This window comes from Impatiens glandulifera, chromosome 9, assembly GCF_907164915.1.
Source record: "Impatiens glandulifera chromosome 9, dImpGla2.1, whole genome shotgun sequence".
Lineage (NCBI taxonomy): Eukaryota > Viridiplantae > Streptophyta > Magnoliopsida > Ericales > Balsaminaceae > Impatiens > Impatiens glandulifera.
In genome coordinates this window covers 19,304,530-19,325,229 of record NC_061870.1, presented here as the reverse complement: position 1 = coordinate 19,325,229, position 20,700 = coordinate 19,304,530, and the positions used below count along the sequence as shown (strand labels likewise).

Sequence of the window (20,700 nt, the reverse complement as noted above, 5' to 3'; positions counted from 1 at the left end):
AATAGTATAAACTTACATGCCCTGCTCTCAAATGAAAGAAGTGATTACACTAGGAATGATTAGAATCCTTCACAATCAAAAGCTCCCCCAACCTCTCACTCTAGATCAGCCAAAGAACAAGAAGAAGTAGAAAAATCCTAGATCTCTTCACTCTCTCTCAACCTTACTGTGTTATGAGAAAAATACCCAAAAAAAAATTTATACTCTAACCCGTTTTCATAATAGAAAACCCTGACCCGTTTACCCGGAATTTAAAACCCGCCCGCAATGACAAGGAACACCTCAACAGTTTGATTAAATTAAACTGGGTTTTAATTAAATTATTATTTGATCCCCATATTATTAAATTTTGAATAAAATTAATTATTTCATATGATTAATTTATAAGGCTCCTAGGTATTTTCAAATATCATTTAAAATAATGTTTTCTTTTAAAAAGATGTCTAACACGCAAATCAAGGTTGAAACACATCGTACCTTGAGTCACATCAAGTCTTCTCGTATTGTCATGTGTCGTCCAAACACGTGCTAAGCTACGAGGGACCACGCTCGGAGTTACAGGTGTAGCAAAAAATTATTGAAACATTGTACCATAATAATATTTTCATAATATTTTCGGTATATAAAAACTTATAACGGTACTTTATCGAAATTTTTGTTTACTGAAATCACGGTATATCAAAATTTCGGTTTCAATAACTTCATATTTTACCGTACATCGATCATGTTTTCACCCAATTCATAATATTTGTTTCTTTTCATTGGTTTTTTTATTAATAAAATGATATCATTTCTTAAAGTTATAATAGACTATTTATCAATTTCCATAATCTAATTAAAGGGATAGAGAAAATAATAACACAATGAGAAAAAAACAAGAACATTCTCCAAAGAAGAGGACACAAATTACAGGAATCAAATGTCCCATTCATGGTCCAAATTAAAAGAAAACACAGATTAAACACCAAACCAGCTAACAAATAACCAAAAACTAAATAAAGAGATCAAAGTCTGGTACACAAAGTTTCCTATTAATCTAGGAATGTCTCCATAACATCATGATACATTCCTCCTCCATCCGAAGAACCCTTAAACTGATCCATCATTCCATTATTCGAATGATGATGATCCATCAAATTCGAAGAAGAAGCCGAACCCAAATTAAAATTCCTCTTAAACTTATCATTCTCCATTTTCCCCGAACCATCCAAGCTCAAGAACTCACTCAAATGATGATCATGTCTAGCCACCTCCGAACCATGATGATGATGATGATCCCCATCATGGTTAAACAACAGCTTCGCATCATCATTCCTACTAGTAAGTGCATTAAAGAAACTCAACCCATTTGGCCATTTAATATCGTCCACATTTTGATGATCCTGATCACCACCCATCATGTCTTGATGATGATCTGACGGCTGATGGTGGCCAAGAAACATGTGAGTAGGTCCTTCTCGGTTTTGGTATCCGAGTTGGTTGTGGAAAGTAGGAGAAGGTAAAGGGGGTGCCCGTGGGGTGCCCCAGTTGAAGAGAGCCGGCGATGGTGGACCTGCCGGAGAATGCTTGATCGGAAATGGAGAGGATAGAGATGATGAAGAAGGGTTTGTTGTTCTTGTTGATGAGAATAGTTGTGATAGATAGAATCCGGATTGGTAACCTAGTGATTCAAATGTGTGTCTCATTCTCAGCACGAAATGAAGATCTTCTGCTATCTGATTGATTATATAAACAACAATTACCAATGTGATTAGTAAAGTTTATGCATTTTTTAATTCTATGTTAAAACTCACGATCTTGCAGGATCCAAGTTGAAGGAGGCCATGTCCTGCTTGTATGACTGCAATTGTCTGTTAAGAAATTAAACACGTTTTGTTAGTGGGAATCTAACTCGAGAAACCAAATTTGAAGGGCATTTCTAAAATCAAACTAATGCAAATGACAACTAATTAGAATAGTATAAGAACATCTTTTATGGGTCTGCCCTCTATTTGAGTAGGTTCTAATGGTCTAGCACATTTCAACTTGATTTGTAACTAGTTTTTCACTTTAAACAACAAAAGAAAAAGAACATCACTACATCAAATAATAGGAAAAAAAACACATAATAACCTTTCTATGTTCAACACATATTACAACTTAATTTGTATTGATTCATTTTGTCACCAAAAAAAGTGTTATATTGAGATAGTGTCAATCATCAACCCCAAAAATATATATATATATATGATGACACTAGTTGAGGGAAAATAAACCAACTACAAATTAAGTTATTTTTATATAATAGAGTTCTTTTATATATATATATAAAAGAACTCTATTATATAAAAATAACTTAATTTGTAGTTGGTTTATTTTCCCTCAACTAGTGTCATCATAATATTGTGTCAAGTAACAAATAAAAAGTTGTTCACTTGAACAAACAAAAAGAACAACATAGCATAAATAATCCATGATAAAAATAGAATAAAAATATAATCAACTTTTCTTTGTTGGTCTGCCCTGAAATTGGGTTTGACTAGCTAACAAATCCTACCACTTGATTTGTAATTGGTTTATTTTATAGCGAAAAAGTCGGTTCAAATTCGATAACCGACTTTTCTATGTGATCTTAAAATTATGTCAATGTTAACTAACAAAAAAAGCTTTTCAATTTAGTAAAAAGAAATGGAACACCATGACAATGATAAAAACACAATAGACATTTTTTTTCAATTTGCCATGAATCCGGAGCTTGGTTTGTAATTAGTTTATTTTCACAAAAAAATGTAAAATAAAGATTGTGTCAATAGTCACAAATAAAAGAAAAATCAATTTAAACCCAAGAAAAATGAAAACTAGGATAAAAACATAATAATTTCTTCATTGTCCATTTGTGGTTGATTTGGTTCTTATAGGGTCCACACATATATTACATTACAACTTAATTTATAACTAGTTTATTTTCTCACAAAGAAACCAATATTTTGTGAACCCAATAAAAGTTTTTCACTTTAAACCCAAACAAAAAAGAAAAAGAAAAGAAGAACATAAGGACATGTTTGGAAGTAAAAGATTAAAGTGAGTTAACTAACCTGAATACCTGAGTCAAATTGATCAGTCCATTCAGGAGGAAGCTGCAAATTAAAACCTAAAAATAGTAAAAATAAATTCAAGAACAAGAGAAAAAGATAAATAATAAATTCTTACAGCATCAAAAGAACTCTGCCAATAATTAGAGATATTTGGTTCAGATTCAGTAGGTTCTTTAAAAACCCATTTATGACACTTATCTGAAGCTACTTTTCCCATCAACCTAATATAATCCAAAATCAAAAATAATTAAAACAATTAATTCAAAATTTATAAATTTATCAAGATCATATTATCTCTAATTAAAATACCTACCAAAAAAAAGTACCCACCCTTCTCCATAATTATATAATTGAATAGACATTTTACTGAATGCTTTCCTGACAGGATCTTCTCCATCAATCTCTTCCATACAATCTGCAACAACTCTTCCTTTGCAAAACCCATCTTCCCACATTAACATCCTTCAAGAAATCAAACCAAGAAATAATTTTTTTTTAAAAAAAAACAAAACCCATTCTTAATCCAACCAAGATATTCATAAAAACTCACATGCTTCCATTATCATCTCCAACTTTGCATCCATTACCTCCTCTGACTCTCCTGCAAACAAAGGTATAAAAAAGCTATCTTTTTCCATTGATGAATGAAATGGGTGGGTAAGAAATTAGAACATACGGGCGAGGACGAATTGTCCAGAAAACAGAGTAAGTCCAATCTGAGTTTAAACAGACAGTTCTAAGGGCCTCATGAAGGGCCATCATTCCAACTGCTTCTTTGCTTCTGTCTGATGATCCTGAGCCCACCATTTTTTCTCTAACCCTTGTAATGAAATTAACCTTAATCTTAGGCTGAATAATCTCTGGTTAATCTCTTTCCCATGTTTTTTTTTTCTTCTAGAAAAGTAATCGGATTGGGTGGAAAGAACAGTGAATGAGTGAGTGAGTGAGTTAGAGATGGAAAGGAAAAGGGGAGTATAGAAATCGAAATCCAGTGGGGACAGCTTTTATCCTTGTTTCTTTTCTCCCATTAAAGAAGAGACGCAAACAAACAGTGAAGAAATGGGGGACTGTTGGTGAAGGAAATACCTTTTTTATCCTTTGTCTTCATTGTTTTTGTGACCTTTTTTGGTTTGGTTGTCTTTCTTTTAACCTAACTTTGTACCATTTTTGTATTTGCTCTGTTTGGATCACAAGTTCATGAACCTAAATAGTAATATTTACTACCCTTGTTCGGTTTGGGCTTTTTCCATATTCGTTAACTAAGGATTTTTTTTTTTTTTTTTTTTTTTGGGTAAAAATAAGTTTTTTAGTTAAAATTTAAATTTCATACAAATAAATACAAATAAAGTAAAAGTATTTTAATTATTGATTTTATGGTTAAGAAAAAAAAAATCTCAAAACACCTATTCAACTAAAGCTCTTTGGGTTAAAAAATAATTACCCAACCACTTTCTCCCTATTTATAAATTAATCAAATTATATATAAAAAAAAATCCAAAATTCTCTTTTCAAAAAATGTGAAGACTAAAAAGTCATTAAAACTTAAAAGAGATGTGTTTTTGCTCTAAAAAAAACTTATATATTAATAATTTTTAATTTTTGTTTCACTAAATAATTTAATTTTTTATAGTCTTATCATAAATAATATTATTTAAACCAGCAATAAAACTAAAAGCAATATTTCTAGGACATATTTAATGTAAAAATATTTTTTTGAATTTAATATTATAAAATAATAATATTTTATTTGATGAGTTGAAATTTATTAAAAAAAACAATATTTTAATAAATTTTAAATTATTAAATTTTACCATTTATTTGCTTTTATAAATAAAATAAGGTAGCCCTTAGTCAACTATAGTAATAACAATGTGATAAAAATAATCAAATTTATATATAATAAAAGATATCAGGTTAGAAAATTGCTTTTATACTAAAATTAAATAGTAACTTTAATTTCTTTCTTATTTATCAAATTAATATATTTATTAATTAAAATACTAAAATATTATTTATTTTATATTATTATTTTTTATTTTATTTATATATATTAATACATTTGAAATCTTTTTTACTAAAAAAAATATCTTCTATTCATTCAAAATCAGACAAATTATTAATTGAGGAGTAATAGAGAAGAAAATTGGGAAGTAACAATGTATCACATCAATGTGGTTGACCGATAAAAGATAAAAATTGAGGGAAAAAAAAAGAAAAAAATTGTTATTTTTTCAGCCCATTGTCATTTCCTTCTCATTTCTTTTCTCAATTTTTATTTTCAATTATTTTTTTTTTATTAATTATCTAGAGGAGAAATAATGTTTATGATTAGTTTTAAGATGAAATCAAACAAAGACTAAGAAGGCGGCTTAAGAGAAATTCTGTTCTAAAAGTGGGCCCAGAAACGATACGGTCTGACCGGGCGGTCAAGGCGGACGGATTAATAAAATCACGATTAGCGATTAGATTGACGTACGGTTCGTTTCTTTAAGCCACACGCGCATATGTAAATACCATCCGTTGGATGTCTTTTCTACTGAGAATCAACGGTCATCATCATGCGCGTGCAAAACAAACTTAAAATATTAACGCACAACGAGGACAAAGGCAAAGGCCCGCAATTCGTGCGCTACTCCCTTTTCTTTATGAGAAACGATGCACCGACTCCCCTGCCACCCTCACGTGCACACGTGACCCTCCCTCCCTCCTCATCTCTCTCCTCTTTAGGATCTGTATTTCTTTTTAATATAATAATTATTGTATTATGTTCAAATTAAATTTAATTAAATTTAATTATATTAGTTTTAGGACTGAGGATTTATTTGTCGTAATAATTGATAATAATTTTTAAAAGGTATAATTTTATTTTTTACTTTAGTGAAAAAATTTAAAAGATATTGAGATATAATAATAAAAAAATTAAAATAAATAATATTATTTTTATATTTTAATTAATGAATTAATGAATAGAATAGTGTTTGTTGGATTTGAGTTACTAAAATAATTCAAGTTGTAGATTTAAGACTTGTTTGCTTTTTTGGGTTATTTTGATATAATATGAAATATAATAAAAGTTTGTTTGGATTCAGATTTTTTTAAAATAAATTTTTTTTTTTTTTTATAAAAATATTTAAATTGTATTAATATATAATAATAAAATAAATAATAATAATTTAAAATATAAATATTTTAAAATTTTAGTTATTAAATTAAGTAATTTAATATATATTAGAAAAGGAGTGAAATTATATTTATTATGTTTAGTTATTTAAATAATTCGGACTAAATGAACCTGAGTTTCAATTTTTAATTACAACTCAAAATGTCTATGATAATAAAAATAGTAATAACCTTATGTAAATAATAAAAATAAAACTTATAATATAACAATATTTTTTTTTGACAAATTAAGATTCAAGAATATATAGGGTAGAAAGTTAGTTTCACACTACCTATTATATATTTTTAATTAAAGCATTTTAATTAAATTTAATTTTCACATATATTCTTTTAAGAACAACTTTACACTATATTAACACTTTATATTATTTCTCAACTTATAATATGAATATAGTTAAAAGTTAAAACCAATTTATTTAATGTTTATTATAATTATGTAATTGTTTATTATAATTAAGTAATTGTTTAGAAAGAGATGAAAGACACAAATAAGTAAAGTTATAATTGAATTTATTTATTTAAATAAATAATAATTTATTTTTAAGTTGATAAATATAAATTAATTTTATTTCTTTAAACTAGTACAAGATAAAATAAAAATTACACTTAATCCACTAATAGTTATAACTCAATTTCTTAATTGTATGTTTGATTCTCACTTTTTTTTTTATATTAATAGAGAACAAAAAAAATCTAATATTTTTTTAACTCTATTCAAAAATTACACTTTGTTAAGATCATCTTTAACCCACCCTCAAACCCAAACCCATTTTGCATTTTTTCTTCCAACCCAACCTCAAATCCAAACTCAAAATGATGAAAACGTCATTTTATCTCTTTAAAATATCATATTTGGTATTACTATTATTTTTCAAAACTATAAATAAGTCCTCTTTAACTTTTAATATATAGTTAAACATTTTTTTTTAAATATACATTTATTTTATCTAAAATGTTTAATATAAAAAACACTATTGATATGAATTAATTTTATATATTCAGTTTTATAATATATAATTTATTTTATATTTTATAATTTAGTTTATATTTTTATATTATATTTTATAAATTAAATTTTATAAATTATAAATTTATAATTTTAAAATGTATTATTTTGTTGTGTATGAATTATTAATATATAATTATTTTTATTTTTTTTTATTAATAAATAAGAAAAGATTGAGGTTAAATATGTAAAGTTGATAAATATATATAATATTAATAAGGTTAAAAAGTTAGTGTAAAAAATGAATATTTTAATAATATTTTTTTGAGTTTGGAAATAGGTTTTGAATTAGAGATAAATTACTGTTTAAAAGTGGCATTTATTGTATTTTTGGTTTGGAAATAGATTTGTGAGTTGGAGATGGTCTAACTTATTTAGAATTATAAATTCTTAATATTCAAGTTTCAACTCAATTCAATGTAAATTGTTTTGTAAGTCCCTCTTTTACCATTTACACAAATACATTTTTTAAAAAATTTAAATAAAATAAATAATCAAACCAAACATGGTTTAATTTTTATTGCCAGTATAACTATATATATACTATCCCAACTTCATAATTTGTTTCACATCTCTCTTTATTTGTTTCTAAGTCAAACCATCAACAATTTGTGATCTCATTATATAAAACTAATAAAAAAAAAACTACTGTTTTCCATTTCAATTCATGATAAATAACATAATTAAAATAATAATAACTTTTCATTTCAATTCATGATAAATAATATAATTAATACAACTTTCACTATCAATATAAGATATACTAACAAATAACCATATTATTAAAAATAATAATATTTAATTTTAATTATATTTATGACTTCAAATCCAATTCTACAAAACTTATAATTATTATAATTGTAACTAAATTAAGTTATGACATCTCAGTCAAATTCAATAAAAAAAAATTTACTTTCAATTTAAAATAAATTAACAATTATATTATTATTATTATTACTATTATTAAAATAGTCCTATTATCAATTGATTGTGACTTAAAAACCATATTTTCAAACCAGCTAAGTTCTACCGACATGATAATGGCGACTTAATTTGTTTTTTTATGATAACACAATGTTTTAATAATAGTTTCTTGTCACACCCAAAACTTTAATTTTTCATGACAGTCTCGTGACATGATAATTTTTTTTATTTTAGTATTAGGTTATGATAAACAAATTTATATTATTATAATGTTACAAATTTTGAGGACCATAAAATTTTGGGTCCACATCCACGCCTAATTTCATATCATAACTATTTTGATATATGTCCTTCCCATCCAATATAAAATCTCACACGATTCCAATATGAATATTAGGGTAAAATAAATAAATTTAAACAAGAAAATTAATTCAAGTTAATTCTAAGTTAGCGCAAAATCACGAATCTATAATTACAAGTTCACAATCTTACTTGAATTCGATGTTTTTAGTATAAATCTAACTTAATCATTTTATCGACATTTTTTTAAATATTTATATCCGGTACAAATTTAAAACAATTGCTACGTCTTAAAACAATATTTCGTTTTCTATTTTTTTGATTGAATTGTATGAGATTCTTTTTTAAAAAACATATACCTAAATTTAGTTCGAAATGATTTTGTTAATCGGTTGAACAGGTTTAAGAAACTCATTTATTTGAGATCAAAAACTATACAATTTTATGGTATTTGAACTATTGGATTATAAAAAATAAAATAAAAAAGAAGAAGCAAAAGCTTTCATGGCTTCAATATATATATATATATATATATATATATATATATATATATATATATATATATATATATATATATATATATATATTCACCACACATGTTTGGTATTAAGTTCTTCAAATTTTATTAATAAATTTTTAGCTAAATATAAAACTATTCCAAACAGTCTCCGACAGCACTCTTTTTACCAAGAAAAGATTCTCAGCAAAAAATAAATAAATAAAGATTCTTTATGACTCATTTGGATTGAAGTTATTTAAATAAATTGAAATTATAAGCTAGTTAAATTCGGCTTATAAACGTGAATAAAAACGGTGATGGTTTAATAAACTATTACAATTTACAATAATTTTAGTAAATAAATGATTGTGTATAAATAAAATTAAATATACTTGAATATTTATCAAATAAGATGCATATATATAACTGATGCAAATAAAAAAACAAGTTTAAAACAATTAAACATATCAAACATATTTTAAATTACAATAAGTTAAATACCCACGAGAATCTAAAAAATATATCAGAACTAATAATCTAAATCAAACTAATCCTACAAAAAAGTAAAATCCAAATAAGATTTGCCTTGTTTTTTTTTTAATTTGAATTTGACGAAATGATCCGCCATTAAATGCATCGGTGACCCGCGCATTAATTTATTTGCGCAGAGATCACTTCAAAATATTAGGTCGAAATTACTCTGTTGCGTAACGCGAAGGACAAGATCGTCTCGCGAAGGAAAAACCTGTGAAAAATCCAGAATGATCGTGTCCTTCGCGTGACGATCGTGTCATTCGCGTGACGCGACAATGTAATTTCAAAGGCTTTCCTTTCGCGTGACGATTCTGTTTTTTGAGTTACGTGACGAGAGTAATTTCGTCAGAATATTTTGAAGTGGTCATTTCGGCAATTTACCAGTGCATTTAAGATGCTTTTTAAGGTCATTTCGTCAAATTTTCCGTTTGTTTAGAGATGAGTTATTTGAATAATCATTATATTTAAATAAACTAGCATGTATTATGTGCATTTGCACGAGTAATAATATAAAAAACCGTGAAAAAATACTACGGTAAAAATTTTATGAGCGGGTCAACCCACAATCCGACCAAGTATACATTTACTCTCACATATATCAAAATTAACCACAGCTCTCGACCCGACAATATGGACACTTTAAAAATTAAGCATCATTATATATATAGATTATCGGTCATTTTCTTACCTATATATTTTTATTTTCATTTTGATTGAGATTTAAAGTTAAAGTTAACTTTGTAAATAAATATGATTCATTACACTATTAAAAATTATAAGATTATTTTACCATTTTTAACATTATTTATGTTAAAAACAAATTTATATATAGACTCTGGCGCAATAGCACCGCTCATTTTAATTACTAAATATAGTAATTTCTATATATAACATTAAATGAATAAATTATTATAAAATTACCGACAGTTGCATTTGCCAATGTTGTAACAGGACTCTCACGTGACTCCCACTGTTTTGTTTTTGTTAATCTTTGAATAATTATTTTAAGGGGTTGTTTGGCTGACATAAATTGAATTATTAAAATGATTTCAAATCTCATCAGACAATTATTTCATTTCCTATTTAAAATATAAATGTTTTTTTACCATAAGAATTTTAAAATACACATATTGTATTAAATTAAATATTAAAGTTTGTATAATTAACTGAATATAATAATGCCATAATTATTTTAGGATAGAATAGTTTATATTAATTTATTTTTATTGCCAAAATAACAATTAAAATAATGAAACTCATTAAAAAAAAATTCAAATTATTATATCATTTATTACAAATTACAAAAACAAAAATTCAAAAAATAAACCATCATTACCCTCATTCAAAATAAATTTCTAACAATTAAACATCACATAAAAACATGAATAAAGGATAAAGGACTATTCATTTAGAAGATAATAATAAAATGTTAAAATTCGGTAAAATATTTTAATATATTAAGATATAACTCAAGAGAAATGATGGTAACAATGAAAGATCACATTCAACCATGAACATTTGAGAGATTAGACTATCGAACCCAACAAATTATACATACATTTTTTGTAATATTATATTTTTACTTTTTGAGTGTAGTTAGTGCCGCTACAAATTCTTTAACATTAAAACGCACATTATGCTAGTTTTATTTCATTTTCAACTTGCTTGATTTGATTTTCTCCATAGTATTTGAAACACATAAATAAATGACGTTATAAATCATTAACAAGTTTCTTGATGTTACATACAAACCATGCCTCAAATTTCATTTCATTGCTCTAAGTGTAGACACAAACTCAATACTCGAAATAATTTACTATATTTAATTTATCTCTTCTTCCTATTAAAGTCTTTTGCAATAAAATTTTCAAATTACTAAATTAGTGCCTGATAATCATCCTCATCCACCATCACAAAGCTCTCTTAGTCAACTCATGGGCCATTCGAATCATTTTGGGCCTCATTTGAACATGTAAGTTTTACTTTTGAGTCTTTGACTATACAAACAACAAGGAAAATATCTATATATTTGTTTACTATACAATTTTTGTATTTGTGATTGAATGAATAATGTTTGCCTTATTTATTTTATAAGATTACATATTTAAATGAAATAGTATAATTCTTGGTACATGGTCTAATTATCAAAAATAATTGACCAAAAATCATAAACCTAATATATATTACTATACCACATAAAAAAAAATATTTTTTACACATTATTTACCAAATAAAATTGTGAGCATATAAGAATGTCTTAGTTTGTCCATCTTGTATTACTAGAGTTCAAACTTGAAGGTATATATGGATTATCGAAAATTTTGTAGCAAAAATGTAATGAATGAGATAAAAAGGTGATTAAGATTGATTACTAAACCTAATTTAAAATATTTATTTATCCTCTTCTTTTTATTAATAATTTATCACTCTTCTCTTATTTATATATATATTTTTGTTTTTATCTATTAAGGTGTAATTATATATTTATATATTTAAATTAATTAATTAATTTATATATTTTTAAGAATAATAACTGGAAAAATTAATAAATCAATAAATATATATTACATTTAATATATATATATATATATATATATATATATATATATATATATATATATATATATATATATAAAAAGAGAGAATAAGTAGTTAAATATAAAAATTATTAATTGTTTTTTAATTTAATTAATTATTTTTTTATCTATTAATTTTTTACGTTAATAATTAATTAATTAATTTATGTATTTTAAAAAATAATAATAATAAGGAGAAGGAATAAATCAAATTAATAAAAATATAAAAATATATATTTAATATATATATATATATATAATTATATATATTGATAAACTGTTATTTTTCTTTTTTTTTTTTTTAATTTTTTATCTTATTTCTCTTTAAAAATATTTTTTTATTTTATTATAAAATTTATTAAAAATTTAATTCAACTATCACATAATATTAGGACATCTCTTTTTATATTATAGGGTTTTATTTTCATCTAGGTTAAATATTAGTAATTTGAGTTCTATTAATTTTGAATATTAGTAATTTATAATTTAAGTTAAATCATCTTAGTAATTAATAATTTATCTCAGAATATCTAATTGTAAATGAAGTAAATATTTATATTAATTTAAATAATAAAAAATTGAAGAAAGAAAAAATATTAAATGCTTTAGATGTAATGTACAATTTAAAATTAAAGAATTAATAATTTGAGTTATATTTTTAAGGTTATATGTGCATTGCGACATCATTACCGTCCTCATTATCTATAAATTTTTCCTCTATCATTATCATCTGTTTTGTTTACTTTCCTTCTAACAATATTGGAGACACTATATATGTGTCGAATATATCATAATTTTAAGAGGTATGATAGGGACATCATAAGGTTGTTAAAATCAAGAATTTACGTAAAATTATTAATAAGTTGTAAACTCATATAATCTAGAGTTTACTTAAAATCGTAAAAGTTTAATTTGAAAGAAATAATAGTTATATATTATTATTATTATTATTATTTATATATATATAATTATATATATTTAACTAAATTTAAAATTTTATATATTTAAATATAAAATTAATTAAAAATTAATAATAAATAAATAACACTATACAAAAAATTATACAAAAATTATGCTTACAAAATTAATTATGTTAATTTATTTATTTGAATAAATAATAATTTTATTTTTTAAATACAAATTTATTTTTTAATGTAAAATCATATTAAATCGTAAAATCCAAATTATTTATAAACTCATAAAATATTATTATTGTAAATTTAAAATTATAAGAGTTTATCTATTTAAGAGTTCACTTAAAATGAGACTAATTAACTTGAGTGAAATTGTAAAATATTAAAATTTTAAGAATTAACTCAAGATTTTAACGGTCTTGATACTCGCAACATACTCTATAATATTTCAAAGTAAGAATTTATTTAAAAAAAAAAATGAAAATGAAAATTTTATTCAAACCAATAAATACAAATGTCCCTCCCTTGATCTAGGTACATAGGAATAATACTAAATATGTGCATGGGTTCAAGAATTTGATATTGACAATTGAATAATTTCAGCAAAGAAATCTCAAAATCCATAACAAGATCTTCAATATACGGTTGTTGTATTTATTTAGTCAAAACAGAGGACCTTGAGAAAAAATAATTCAAATTCTTATTCTTGAGAACATTCTTCATGCATCAACTTTTTATATGGGCATTTTTATTGATTGACCTTAATTTGCAACTAGAGATTTACTTGGGAAAATTGGTAACATGGTAAATTAATTTTTGTAAAATTGGCTTTTGCCCCCTACAAAAGACCAATTTACCCCCTCATAAAAATCTTCTTATTTCCCTTGGTTTCCCCCTCATTTCATTTCTCTTATTTCTTTCTTCTTCTCCCCCGGCCTTTGGTATCCTTCCACTCTTCTTTTTCTCTTCTTCTCCCCCGACCAACGAAGTCGATCAACGAAGCAACTCCTCGATCAACGAAGCAACCCCGACTCCCCAATCAACGTAGGAAGCAAATCCTAGTGAACCCAACAACTCCCAATGCTGGAACGCCAACGACGACGTCTTCATCATTTCATGTGAGTTTTTCGTCGTTTTCCTCTTGCATTCATGCTGAGTATAAATGATTTTAGGGTTTAGGGTTTTAAGAGGTGAAGAATTATTTTGTGAATGCTGAATGGTTTGAAATTGATTTAGGGTTAGAATATGTATATTACGTCTACGCAAATGTATTTTGCGTATGTTGCGCAGACGCAAAATGTCTTATTTTCTTTATTAAGTATTTTCATTAGTCTAACATAATGTTTCTTTACAGATGACACCAACAAAAACTAAAACCAAAACCAAATCCGTTATTGAGAAGTTTCCTGGCTGTGTTTCATGGAAATCCGCCAGCACTTGCTTGTCAAAGATAAATGAGAGGTTTAATAACCTTGATCTTATGGATAGGGCTTTATAGACTCAATTCCAATATATATTGAAAGTCCCGACTATATTTTTCTTAGGAACAATAATCCATCAAATGTTGATGAGAAAAAGAAGCTCCAATTCGAAGGATATAAGGTTCCTGGTCAATGGTCAGGAGCTCTGCTGGGAAAGATTTCATGTGGTGGAAAACAGGCACGTTGAAAAATGTCCACCCATAGTTCGCAAATATTTTGGGGGCAAAATGATTGTTAGAGTGAATGAGGTTCAAGCAAGTTTCCTCCGATGCTATGATAAGGAGGATGCATGAAAGATGAGGCTCATAAACCTAATTTACCAGTATCTTTTCCGATCTGATAATAGGAGGAGGGTAAGTTTGGAAATCTTCAGCATAGTGGAGGATATGGAGATGTTCCTCCAATTTCCATGGGGAAATGTGTCATTCAGTGGAACCCTGAAGGGTATTGACAAAGACATAAAACATCTCTAGGAGGTATATCTGGCCAAGAGGGAAACCTACAAGGGAAAAACGAATGTGATGTCGCTTATACTATTCATGGGTTCGCACTAGCCTTCCAACTGTGGACCTATGAGGTTATCAAGACATTTGTCCCTAAATTTGCGGATAGGACCGTGCAGAAAGAGCCTATATGCCCAAGGATATTACTCTATACAACCTCCAGGAGTAACATCACCATTGTCTAAGAGGTATCCACTGCCCTCCTGAAGTGCAATGTGTTCACCAAGATTGATGAGTCTGAGGAGGAGAAGAGGAAGTACTGTGGGGGAGAACTTTAAAGATATGGGAGGCTACATTTATGATGAATTCTTTGAACTGAATGGTAGGAAGAGAAAGAATGAAGATGATAGTACTCCCAAAGATGAAAGGACTCCCAAACCGGCGCCCAAGAGGAGAAGACTACTTAAAATCACACTAGCCAAGAGGATCGAGAGGTCATTTAGTGACGAATCTAGCCAAGACACCTCTCGGTCTACTACTGATGAATCTAGCCAAGACATCACCTCTCGGTCTACTCGGCAAGTCCTTTCTACGATGACTCCTTAAACCAACCAAAACAATTCTCCATCTAGCCAAGATAATTGAGTGACTCAAGCCCAGACTGATGTCAAACTTTATGAGCTGACAAATGATTTAAAGAAGTTGACAAATGATGTAAATGAGCTTAAAACTGAAACAAAGTTTATATATATATATATAATTGTTACTCATATCAATTATATAAATATATATACTTAGATATCAACACCTTAAGTGGTGTGGTGATAAGTACTCTTGCTTGTCATGTCGGTGACCCGAGTTCAAATCTTACCAGATGCAAATTTATAATAATTGTAGTTTTATTATTTTAGGCATAGCTCAAAGTCAAAGGGAAGTGAGCAAACGTCTCAAAGTCAAAGAAAACGCAAGTATACGTCATCTAACTTCATCAGCATCCGTCTGAAGAGGTGGGAGCGTCTAACTAAATGAACGTTTGATTAGATGAGCGTATGACCTCTAGACAGCTGACAGCAAAGTGCTTCAGGACAGCTGACAACAAAGTGCTTCAGCAGATGACTACATATCTATAAATCAAATTCAACTGTTTCCTATATCTCAAAGTCAAAGGGAAGTGAGCAAACGTCTCAAAGTCAAAGAAAGCGTAAGTAGACGTTGTCTAGCTTCATCAGCATCCGTCTGAAGAGGTGGGAGCGTCTAAGTAGATGTACGTCTGATCAGATGAGCGTCTAAACTCTAGACAGTTGGTAGAAAAGTGCTCCAGCATCTGTCTACATATCTATAAATCAGATTCGATCGTTGCCTATATCTCAACAAATGAACGACTACCACGCACGCTTTTATTCAAATTGCCTACGTTGTACTATTCAGTACACCACGATCTCAAGAATATATTTTTGCTGTACTATCCAGTACATATGACGTACATCCAACAGAAAGAGGACACATGTCCATGAAGAAGATTTGACCGTTGCTACAATTCCGTATAATATGCATTAGAGAACAATGGTGAAGTTGCTGATTTTCGTTCTCTTGACTCTAAATTCTTGCTCTCTCAAGTCGATTAAGTTTATCAAGTCAATTAGATTTTCTCTCAATTACTTTGCACAAGTATATTCTATTGAGTGAACCTAGTATCATTTATAATTTATTGTAATTACCTTACGTGGGTAAGTTGAATAGAGAGTGTTATGTTCAACAATGTGTGTTCTAGGAGTTCTGAACAGGCAGTCAATTAAGTCTTGAGTTTTTAACTGGGTTTGTGCAGTTACTGTATAAATCAAAGTCTTCTAGTGAATATCCTCCCCGTTGAGGAAGAAGGGGTGACGTAGGAGTTTTATCTCCGGACATCGATAAAAAATCTATGTGTTATTTCATTTCGCTCCTTGCATTCATTTTTCATGGCGCTTCAAATATAGCAAACAATTCCGCACTTGAATCCGTTCAAATGCTTGCGAAGATTTGCGAAGAATATAAACATATCTTAATCCCTCATAGAATTAATATTGAATCAAAAGTTGAAAGTTGTTAACTATAGTCAGACCCCCGTCTCTATAGTCGACACCGATCCTAACAGATATGAAGCTCATCAAAGATGATCAACGTCTTATGATCAACCAAATAATCACATTATTTGGGAAATAAAAGAAAAAAAGAATGTTGATTCAACAGAGATGGAGTTGAAGTTGAAGAGGCTTGATGAGTTAAAGAAGAAGCAAGATGAGGAGTTGGAGAAGAATAGGCTTTTGGGAGTTGAAGAAGAAAGAAGATGATGATGAGTTTGAGAAGAATAAGCTTTTGAAGTTGAAGAAAAAAGAAGACGATGACGAGTTTGAGAAGAATAGACTTTTGGAGTTGAAGAAGAAATAAGATGACGAGTTTGAGAAGAATAGACTTTTGAAGTTGAAGAAGAAAGAAGATGACGATGAATTTGAGAAGAATTGGATTTTGGAGTTGAAGAAGAAAGAAGATGATGACGAGTTTAAGAAGAATAGGCTTTTGTAGTTGAAGAAGAAAGAAGATGATAAAGAGTTGGAGAAGAAAAAAGATGACGATGAGTTGAAGAAGAAAGAATTTGCTGATGAGTTGGAGAACAAAGAAGATGATGATGAGTTGAAGAGGAATGATGTGCTTGAGTTGAAGTGGTTGGAGACATTTGAGGAAGAGGAATTAGAAAAAAAGCAGGCTGAGTTGAAGAAAGACATTGAACAGAAAGATTTAGCCACGAAGAAGAAGAGGAAGGAGTTGGCCACAAAGAGGAAGAAAGAGTTGGCCAAGAAGAGGAAAGAGTTGGCCACGAAGAGGAAGAAAGAGTTGGCCAAGAAGAGGAAGGAGGAGTTGGAGAAGAAGAATAATGGTGATCAGGAGTTGGAGAAGAAGAAGGATTATGATGATTTGTTAGAAATGACTCCAACAAAATTTTCGGGAAAACGGTTTCGGAGAAAGAGGCAGAAGTCCACCATATTGGGGAACTACACAGACCCTAGTGGGAAAATTTTTAAACTCAATGATCTAGTAACAGTCAATCCTCTTTTAGATTATGACATTGAACAAATGGATGAGTTGAACAATTGGATGAAGCTGAAGGAGGTGAGATGAAGACTTGAAGGATGTGGTTACTTGCATAGTTGATCAAAAATTATTTGACAGATTGCTGAAGCCTCAAAATTGGCTTAATGATGATGTAAGTTTTGTTCAGTAATATACATTTTGTGTCTGCGCAAATGCATTTTACATTGGCAAGCAATTTGCATCTGCGCAAGTGCACTATGTGTCAGCGCAAATTGCATTTGCGCAGACGCAAAATACAATTTTGAGTTGGATGTCTGCTATAGTATGTATAATGTGCTTAATTAATTTTTTATATTGCGCATGAGATAGATGCAACATGTTTCCTTATTAGAAAAAGGGTTGCCCGATTTCCCAAGACTTATGATCCGATGAATTTCACAATATATGACTGTTATATTGCTTCGAAGTTTCAGTCTCATTATGCACAGTTAACTGCAAATCCAGGAAATTTTAAGTTCGACATGACCTTCCTGGAATATTTTATGGGTGATGTTGACAGATTCATGACTTGTTGGAATAACATAGATATCATATATATATATATATATATCCTTAAGAATTTATATACATGTTGTTAAACAATTTACCATTTGATTAGTTGTCATTTCTGGGTATTTAACATATCAATGTGTTTTAGTCTTGTTATAGAATGGACAGTCACCGGAGATGAAAGAACTGAAGAAACTGCTTGGCATGACTTAATAGTTATAACAGTCATATATGGGCAAAAAGAAATGAAGAAATTGATGTCTATTTTGACAGTCATATTTTCTTTCTTAAGTTTGAATGTGAATTCATGTATATTTTTCTAATGCTACAAGGACATTTTTGATTGAGTATATAATGTATAATGTAATCTATTTTTGATTGAAGAAATTGATGTCTATTTTGACAGTCATATTTGCAAGTGTACTAATTCTTTAGTAAAATACAATTGCAAACGCATAATGCAATTGCGCAAACGCAAATTGCAATTGCGCAGACGCAAAATGTATTTCGTCTGCGCAAATTGCATTTTCGTCTACGCAAATTGCAATTTGCGCATGGATCTCACTATTAATACAATTACTGATTCATACCTAATAATACAATTGCTGGTTCATAAATGACAACACCAGTAATACAATTATTGGTTCATAAATGACAACACTCGTAATACAATTGCTGGTTCATAAATGACAACACTTCAAATTCATTTCGCCATCACATACATAATATGAACATAAACACATGTCCTCAATTCATAGAAAAAAAGTATTGATGGGATATGAATAAGTAAATACTAGATTGAAATATAGTACAACAGTTTGATCAAGAAATATCGTTCTATCATGCCAAAGGTTGTGCACTAGATTGTGAAGGTTGTGTACTAATTGTGATTGTCTTGTAGTAGATGGTGCATGCATCACTACTGAGCATGTTACCCTGTTATGGCCTAGACCGCCACATGAGCCGCACTGTCTCTGTTTCTTATGAGGCTCACCTTGTGATGACATATGCTATATTGTTGGTCGTCCTTTCTTAACCTTAACAGGGGGTTTTAGACACACTCGTTCTTTGATATTATTGGGAATTACCCAAACATCTTGATTAAAAACTAGAAAATATGTCTCCGCATATGCCATGCACCACACTTCAATTGAGTAAAACCTGAAAAATAATATTTAAGTCATATAAATTCAACATGCGATAAATTGGTTACATTCTCTAACCTTGCGCAACACTTATAGGGAATCGATTTCCAGAAATGGGCAGCAGCCAGGACATGCATACAAGGAAGACCGGATACATCAAATACCCTACAAATACAAGTTCGATCCTTGAAGTCAACTTGAAAATTAAATTCACCATCATGCACTTGGAAATGAAATCGGTTAAGTGGATAATCGTTGTAGAATCTAGCATTCTCGGCTTGCTCACGTAGGAACTTTTCATAATACGGGGATAAATGTTCTGTGTGGTTGAAAGCTTTTTCTCTTTTTTGATGAAACCATTATTGTATTGTGAATTTTAAATAGTCAGCTAATGTTGTTATTAGATATTTTCTAACATTCCTAATTTGACTATTAAAACTCTCTACATAATTGCTTGTCATTCGATTGTATCGCAAACCGGGGAAAAATACATGACTCCATCTCTCCATTCCAATTTGTTCCAAATATTCAGCAATCTAAGGGTCTTTAGTCCTTATTATGTTAAAATACAGATGAAACATTGATTCGGTGTATGGGCGAGAAGCCAAATCAAACTCAACATGACAGTTATTAGTTATAAATTTGGTCATAATATTCATTTTGATATGGTATGTGCATGCACCGTGATGTGCTTCTAGAAAAACCATGGACAAGGCATTGAAAATACTTGGAGTCTATCGGATACGAAGACGAGATCCGGGACTAATCCAATTGCCACTCTTAGTTGCTGTATTAAATATGTCCAGGAGTTATTATTCTCCGAATCAATGTCGCCAAAGCAACAGGATATAGTTGCTCATTCGCATCAAATGCTATCGCAACCAATAGTTGACCTCCAGCCTTATGCTTACAAAATTGGTATCAACGCACAATACAGGATGACAACAGTTTATGAAACCCCTAATTGAGAGACCTAGGACATGAACATATACCTGAAGTGGCCTTG

The 20,700-nt window shown here is 28.6% G+C and overlaps 1 protein-coding gene across 1 annotated transcript; it reads right to left on the bottom strand.

Annotated features, from left to right (window-relative positions):
• Positions 1 to 864: 864 nt before the first annotated feature.
• On the bottom strand, positions 865 to 4,016 carry LOC124915322 (protein RICE SALT SENSITIVE 3-like). Its single transcript, XM_047456016.1, has 7 exons — positions 3,751 to 4,016; positions 3,625 to 3,675; positions 3,405 to 3,536; positions 3,190 to 3,295; positions 3,075 to 3,116; positions 1,794 to 1,850; positions 865 to 1,715 (listed from the first exon to the last, which is right to left on the bottom strand). Exons 1-7 carry the CDS (start codon positions 3,879 to 3,881, stop codon positions 1,032 to 1,034), a joined length of 1,203 nt encoding a protein of 400 aa, XP_047311972.1. The 5' UTR covers positions 3,882 to 4,016; the 3' UTR covers positions 865 to 1,031.
• Between the last annotated feature and the right edge of the window lie 16,684 nt (positions 4,017 to 20,700).